Genomic DNA, 8,149 nt, shown 5'->3' with positions numbered 1-8,149 from the left:
CAATTATATACGTGTTTATTATTCATTTGTTAAATTATTTTACAATTTTTTTTATATTTTATTTTGAAAAATAATAAATTTTCGGTCTTTTTCTTAAATCACAATAGACATAATATTTAGGATATAATTTATGAAATTTATTTAATAAAAACACTTAAATGAGTGACAAATTATAATTTTAGAGTGTGTTTTGAGTTTTGTTTAAATTAGATAGTAAATTGATAACCAGATATAATTTAAGAGAGTAATTTAATTATTTAGTTAGAAATATCGGATATAACAATGCAATTTTTCCTTTAAAATAAAAATACATTTTAATGATGGTTTACGGAAGAAGTGTACCTCACACCCACACGGGCATGTTACCCAAAAAAACAGAGACGAAAATGCAACCCAAAATATACATTACAGTGGCAAGCTGCACACAACACAACGCTGGTTGCCCCCAAAATAGCGTCTGGTTTTGGCGGGAAGCAACCAGGAATAGAAGAGAGGAAAAATGGCGAACAAGCTCATCAACCAGATGGGGTTGCCCAAATCCATCGCCAATATCTTCACTGCTCGCAACGTTATCACCGCCAAGGTAACCACTTCCTCCCCCTTTAGCTTCCTTTTTCGTTTTTCTCACAAACTTTGCTATATCCCTTCCAATTTAAGTTTTAAACCATTCACCTATTCCATCGCCATTGTCCATTATATGCATTACCTAAATTGCTAGGGTCTTCGTTTGTCACCAGAATTGTGGATCTGAACTTCATTTTTCTTATTTTTTCCCCCTTAAATCGCAGGATGCATTATCTCACACTGAATTTGAGTTGATGGAATTGTTGGACGTTGGGAAGGAAGAAGTAACTTCCGCAATGGCGCATGTTAGTGAAGTCGTGTGTCCACCATGTCAAACTGTACATATTTATAAGCTCTACATTCTATCCTCTTAGATTTTGTTGTTATTTTTTCCCAATCTGGTCGGAAAATTACTGAATCTTGTGGTAATACTTTGTAGGCGTTACTTCTGCTGGAGCAGCGAGTACGCAACGAGTGTATGGCTGGTCATCTTCCCACTCGTTTGAAAGGGTTGGATGAAGCCTTGTGTGGTGGCATACCGTTTGGTGTTTTGACAGAGTTGGTTGGTCCTGCGGGAATTGGCAAAACACAGGTATGTTGGCTTTGTATCATTTTAGGGGTATATAAAAATCGGAGTCCATCGAAAACTGATCACATCTGGTTTATAAAAACCAATCTGTTGTGAGAGAAAACTCAAACGATCCATTTTTTAAAAGTGGATTGGTTCGATTTTAAAAAAAATGATCCATATAGTATAAAGTGGGTAATTAATCTGCACTGACTTGATCTAATTTAAAAAATATAGGTCCGAACCTATCTTTGTCATTATAATTCTTATGAATATTTGTTTTTTTTTAATAAAAAGTCTAATTTATTTTTAAAAAAATCAAACTGATTCACTTTATAAATAAAACAATTCAGTTAACAGATAGATCGGTTCAACTCAGTTTGAATTTATTTGATTTATGAACAGCTTTCATTTAACAGATTTGAATTCGTACCAGGACGCCTTTAGGATCTAGAGTATGGTGTTGTTTGAGTATATTTTCAGTAACCATTAACTAGGATGGGTGAATTTTGTGTCGCAGTTTTGCTTGAAGCTCTCACTGCTGGCTTCAATGCCGGCTAATTGTGGAGGCTTAGATGGCCGTGTGATATATATTGATGTTGAGTCCAAATTTAGGTCGAAAAGGTAGTTGAAGCATGCTGGCAATGCATTTCTTTTTTCAATTGTATGATAATGTTTACTGTTATTATGTTTCAGTGTAAGAAAAAGTTACAGTATCTTCCAGTTCCACTATTGAGTTTACTTTTTTTTTTTTTTTTTTTTTCCCAAGATTAATAGAGATAGGAATAAACAGTTTTCCTGAAATATTTCTCAAGAAGGGAATGGCACAGGAGGTATGCAGGTTATTTCTCTTTTTTCCTTTCTTGTTTGGGTTTTCTATCCCATCTGAACTTGATGATGATTATCTTTTCTTGACATATTGCAGATGGCTGGTCGAATCCTGATTTTGCGCCCTACATCACTTTCTGAATTTGCTGAGAGGTGCAAATCTCTACATGACTTAGTTGTAGCTATGCTCAGCAACGGCTAGGACGGTAAACAGAATCAACAGAATGATATATAGGAACTATAACAGAATTAGGTACTGTATTAAATAGGTTGAAGAGTTAAGAACTTACTAATGTTTATTCAGGTACTATGAAATCTGCACAGTCCTAACAAGATGATGCAATAGCTTAGAGAAAATTATTAGCAGTAGAGAATGATCATAAAAAATATCGAAGCTTTAATTCAAAAGAACAGAGCAAAATTATGGCAAGAAAAACATGATAAATTAAAAATTTTGATATAATAAAGGATTCAATGGTTGTTAATTATTTTAGATTACATATGTATCCATGTGGTGTCGTGATTTGCCTTCAGAAAGGACTGGAGAGCTACTAGACGGTTTAAGTCAATACCTTTCTTTTCTATTGTCCTTATATATGATTTTGTCCTCTACCCCAGTTGCTATGGATTAATGATACATCAGACTCACTCTATTGAGACCCTCTTTTTGCCCCTGGTCCGAAAGAAATGCATGTTAACAGAATAACTTAATATGATTTAAATCATTAATTTTAAAATCTCTTCAGTAAATTGTAATATATGCCAATTGGTTTATATTGTTAAAGGTTGCGTCTGATTCATGGCATTCTTAACCAATCTACAAATATCAGTGTCATTACATATAAAATGCTGCAGATTATGCTATCTGTCATTGGCTCGTAGCTCCTGTTAATATACTTAATGATGTGTTAACACTACCAGTTTGCACCAGATTAAAGTATCACTTCTCCAGCAACAAGTGAAATTGCTCATCATTGATAGCATGGCTGCTCTAGTTTTAGGGTAAGCTTAACTTATGGGCAATGATTGTGAATAATACGATCAAGGATGATCGCTTCAAATGTTCTTAAAAATTGTGATTATTCTTATAATATCCTCCTGGTCATGAATGTCTCATGCATAGGAATTGTTCAATTTTTCTGTTCAGTGAACGTGATTGTGGGGCTTCTAGACAACAAGCTTTGGGTTGGCATGTTTCTTTTATCAAGTATGAACCATACCGTTACCATGGCGTGGTGGTAACACATACCATTTTTACTGTTGCACTTGCGATATATTTGCGATTAAGAACTTCAACTTTCTTCATTGAGGTACTGATTTTGAAGGCATGTAGGTCACTTGCTGAATTTTCACGGATTCCAGTTGTATTAACAAATCAAGTAAGATCTCAAATTGGTGATGAATCTCGCATGTATTCCTTCCAAGGTATGATGAACAAATTATATTTTGTATTTGTTGATTTTAAGCACCTGAAAGAGAAAAAAAATTATTGGGAAGAAAATATTAATTACACAGAAAATACAAAAATGTAATAAATAATTTATTTTCCAATAAAAATCTTCCTCTTTTAGTTGCTTAAGTTAGCCCTAAGGGTATGGATAGCTGTGAACTAGTAGATTCACATATCATTGTACTTATTAAGCAGCACAAAGCCGCTCTATAATAAAAGATAATCCTGCTACATATGATTCTCATCTCGTTGCTGCTTTGGGAATTAACTGGGCTCATGCTGTGACCATCCGCCTTGTACTTGAAGCCAGATCAGGTACTTTAATTTGCAGTGATTTGCGTCCTCTTGATATATATATATATATATATATATATATATATATATATATTTATTTATTTATATTATATATTTATCTCTAAGTCTAAACACTTACACTAAATTTTACACCTTTAATAATTGTTTATGTAATGCAAATTTAAATATTTGGATGGTTGAATTATATAATATTATATTTAAGATCATCTGTATCAAATTTTACATAATTTTAAAATTATTTAGTAGTTTATCGCATTGTTTTATTTTAATGTATAATATGATATTTAAAATATATGGAAAGAAAAACATATCTAGAAAAGTCCAAATCATGTAAAATTTGATATACATGATCTCGAGTATAATATAACATAATTCAATGGTTGAATCTTTTACATTTGCATTGTAGAAAAAAGTTATTAAAGATATAAAATTTGGTGTAAGTGCTTAAACTTACACCTAATATCAACGAATCTAGACTATACATACATACATATATATATATACATATATATATACATATATATATATATATATATATATATATATATATATATATATATATATATATATATATATATCTAAACCTAGGTGTCTTGGGAGTCATTCGTATGCTTGAACTTACAACCTCTACCCAAAATCACCAGCCCCTCCAACGGTTTAAGTTCGGGTAGTATCTACACAAACACTTACAGGACACCTAGTATATATATAATGACTTCCAACACACCTAGTACACATCACTTAATAACAATTTTGATAGCCTTGGAGTCTTTTACATTGTTATTTGTTTGAATCGGTAGAGGTTAGACATTAATCAATTGTTAATTATCCTTCATTCTATTTGTAAAATGAGGAAGTTATGCGGATGACTTTTATTAAATGTCTCCATTCTTAGTTGATGTTTTGATAAATTTTAGCTAAATATTCTTAAGTGATTAGAGCTTCAAGAAAGCAAAAATAGCGTTTAGATGAAAAGATTAAAGGAGAGTTAGGGATGAAGCATAAGATAATATAATTTACCAAAGAGAGTCTGAATAGTTTTGATACATAACACTAAACTTGTACCCAATTTGTATTAATGAGTTTGGTGCATTTGTATTAGCATATTTTAGATTCAAAACAACTTGTAGTTTAATATTTAAAAGAGATTTTAAAAGAAAAAAAAAAGATAAAAACCAAATATGCATTGGGTGGATAGGTCAAGTACAGGAATAATGCAATTTCTAATAGGCCAACTTAAAAATAACTGGGTGTAACCGACGCAATACAAGTATAATACATGATTATTATTTTAGGTCTACTTTAGGATCCATATATTGTAACAAGTTTCAATCCCTCCACCACCATTTATTGTAATATATGATAGTGTCTGTATTACATATTTGAATTTTAAATGTTCAATTTCCCACAGGTCAAAGGTTTATTAAATTGGCCAAATCTCCCATATCACCCGCTCTGGCTTTCCCTTTTAAGATAACATCATCAGGGATGGTTCTGCTGGATGATGATGGGGTAGAAATGAAAGGGCCAGAAATAAGCACTATCAATTGCCAAGGTTTGTCATTGAGCTCTCTTGCTGTTAGCTCTGCTGAATATTTTTTAACAAAAAATACTTAAAATGTTAAAGCCGGGGCTTATGTGTTGAATGGCATCCACACTTATTGTCTTTTTTCTATAAGGTTGATCATCATGAAAAAAAAAGTTCTTGTTCAGGTGGAAACTTTATATGTATTAAATGTGTCAAACATGGGGTCTTGGTATACTTGCTTCGGTTGTTAGTCTTTGGAACTTTTTTATGCGTGTTAAATTTTGTCAATCTAACTGATGGATTAAAAATTCTCATATTTGTGATTTGTGATATAAATCAAGTATACAAATTTCATATATTAAAAAATTAATGCATACTTGACTGGATCGCTTTGAGTATAATATGCTAGTTAAAATATAAATATCTACAAATATATTACCTATTTATGAATGTTTAAATTACCTAAAATTTGGTATATATGGTTAACATAATATCACATTATTCAGTGATTGGATTAGTTAATTCTGCATGATATGAAAAGGTATTGGATGGTGCAAGTGCATTGCCTACCTTATAGTGTAGTCGCTGTAGAAAGTATTATTGAAAAATATGCAATTTTAAGTTACATTTTTTCCCAAGGTTTTCCTTTCTCTTCTTTTGGTTTAATATATTACAGTCCAAATCTTGACTTGCCAATTTTCCATGTTTCATGAAAAATATGCAGGCCAAAATGCTTTGTTTAATTTTGAAAGGGTAAGGCACCAATAATCAGTTCGTTATATGCTTTTTCCAATTATATGGAAATTATCAGAGCTATAGTCACAGATGAGAAAGAGAGAAGAAAGTGAATCGTCCTTAGTTTCTTGCATTTTGATCCCGCACACTTCGGTATTTATACATCACACATAACAAACTCCACAAATAGAAAAGTATCATCTGTTAGGACCACTAACAGACTTCTGTTAACACAACCAACACGACAATTTAGATTAGTCTTCTCCCTTTCGTCACCTAGCAAACTCATGGGAAAGGATGGGTGGACTCTGAGTTTGATAGTTCAACATTGAAAATAGTTCAAGGGAAGAGGTTTGGTTAAAACTTCTGCGGTCTTTCTCATTAGAAAGAATATGATGAACAAGAAGTTGACCCTGCTGAACTTTATCTTGGTTAAAGTCACCTTACTAAAGATCCAATTCGAAATGCTTGGTAGACTGCATTGGGATTATTACAATAAATCAGATGAGATTTAAACATCATGTTGCTTTTTGGAGACCATGATAACAAGTTTGCTAAGAAAGATGCAGTCTCCTGAGGTCAACTTGCGGTCATCAATATTAGAGACCCAATATGAATCTTGTGATGCAGCGATGTTAAAATTAGGATATTTATATTTATAATGAAAGAAAGACTATGAAGAGGTGCCACTAAGATGTCAGAGGATTCTTTCACAGCTTGTAAATGAAGATTTGTAGTACATGTATTGGCACGCTTTGTTAACGACAAATAAAAATTCAGGCCCGGTTACAGTCGCATACTAAAAGCTGCCAACAGTAGTGGATAAAGAGAAGTATCATCAAATAGATTAGGGGTGATTAATCAATGGATTAGTCAATTTTTTAAACAGGTGACCGAATGAAAATAATTTATGAATGTGTTTTTATTTATTAAAAATTTATATAAAAATTCAATCTATCCAATTCATTTAAAGTAAAAAATCTATCGAGTCTATCCATTTACAATTTTTTTTATGAATGAATATTTAATCTATTCATAAAAGTAATATTTTAAAAATTATTATTTTGCTTTTTTTTTTTAACTTATTATATTCTTATATAATTTATAAAAATTTGCAAGACTTTTTTTTAATGTTAAAATAGTTTTAGAATCTCAATTCAATAAACATTTTTTCAATGCATTATTTATTTTTATTGTAATTAATAGATTTGATACATTTACTTATGAATGAATTAGATGGATAAATGTATGTTGCTTACACATTATCTACTACAGTACCATACTTTTTGAATGCATTTTATTATTATTATTAACTTCAATCAATGTGTTGAAAATAATTTATAAAGAAATGAATAATCATTTGCTTCTAAAAGAAATTGAAGAATTTTTTAAGAACCTAACAAGAGTGACTTGTACTTTTTTCTCAAACAGATGGTTAGAATTTTATTTGAGTTCGAAGTCTATTGAAAGACCTACTAGAAATTAGAAATTGTTGAAGAAAGAAAAAAAAACATTTTGTTTATTTTAGGCAATCAAAAAATAAAAAATAAAAATAAATTTATTCAAAATAATTATGTATTTACAAAATATTATCTCAATTCATCCTATTTTATCATATTTGAGATGTGATATGATTTTGAAAGATGAATCGAACAGTTCTAATAAGATTTCAATTTTGAAAAAAAAAATCCATAACATTTATGCTTTAGGAAATAGGGATTAGGGACCGATGAATGTTGAAAGAAGAATAAAGAGGTGATTAATCTTTAAACTTAACGAGGGCCATGGACACTTGTGACTTGTTTTAAGAGTGGCCCAACGTTCAAATAAAATGTTTGTGGGAGTTGCTGCTATTCAAACAACCCCCTCTCCGCCCTCACCAGTCACCAAGCACCCCATGTCACTCCTCTCTTGCTTTTCACTTGCCCCACACACAGGTTCTCTCTTGCTCTATCCTTTTTTTTTTTCTTTTTTTTTTTTTTTTTTGTAATTGTCGTGAACCGTGATCTAAAGAAAACATGTTTTTGTTGGATGCATGCACAACGAAAATATTTTGGTCGTGTGTTTTGTTAGAAAACACAACATAGACTAGTTTTTGTTATGTATGTAACAAGATATAAAACGGATTTCCGTTGTGCATTATTGTGTATTTCACCTATAT

The 8,149-nt window shown here is 31.2% G+C and overlaps 1 protein-coding gene across 4 annotated transcripts; it reads left to right on the top strand.

Annotated features, from left to right (window-relative positions):
* Positions 1–327: 327 nt before the first annotated feature.
* RAD51B (DNA repair (Rad51) family protein) lies at positions 328–5,970 on the top strand. 4 transcript variants are annotated; one of them, XM_020367623.3, is made up of 11 exons: positions 330–583; positions 789–902; positions 1,004–1,156; positions 1,653–1,756; positions 1,902–1,965; positions 2,058–2,113; positions 2,882–2,962; positions 3,108–3,167; positions 3,294–3,385; positions 3,603–3,725; positions 5,137–5,970. In XM_020367623.3, the coding sequence occupies exons 1-11, from the start codon at positions 500–502 to the stop codon at positions 5,340–5,342; spliced, it is 1,137 nt and encodes a 378-aa protein (XP_020223212.1). In that variant the 5' UTR covers positions 330–499; the 3' UTR covers positions 5,343–5,970. The 4 variants fall into 4 exon arrangements, with proteins under 4 accessions (XP_020223211.1, XP_020223212.1, XP_029128614.1 ...); XM_020367624.3 differs by having other exon boundaries at positions 331–583; positions 3,606–3,725; positions 5,137–5,969; XM_020367622.3 differs by having other exon boundaries at positions 328–583; positions 3,108–3,385.
* The last annotated feature ends 2,179 nt before the right edge of the window (positions 5,971–8,149 follow it).

The sequence above is a fragment of the Cajanus cajan genome, chromosome 10 (assembly GCF_000230855.2).
Source record: "Cajanus cajan strain Asha chromosome 10, NIPB_CcT2T_4, whole genome shotgun sequence".
Classification (NCBI taxonomy): domain Eukaryota; kingdom Viridiplantae; phylum Streptophyta; class Magnoliopsida; order Fabales; family Fabaceae; genus Cajanus; species Cajanus cajan.
Note: the sequence above shows the minus strand (reverse complement) of the source record. Positions and strands in the feature narration are given on the sequence as shown.

Coding starts and splice junctions, on each gene's coding strand:
- RAD51B (XM_020367622.3), top strand. CDS start 500: ATGGCGAACAAGCTCATCAACCAGATGGGGTTGCCCAAATCCATCGCC. Junction 584..788: donor GCAACGTTATCACCGCCAAG/GTAACCACTTCC, acceptor CTTAAATCGCAG/GATGCATTATCTCACACTGA. Junction 903..1,003: donor TGTGTCCACCATGTCAAACT/GTACATATTTAT, acceptor AATACTTTGTAG/GCGTTACTTCTGCTGGAGCA.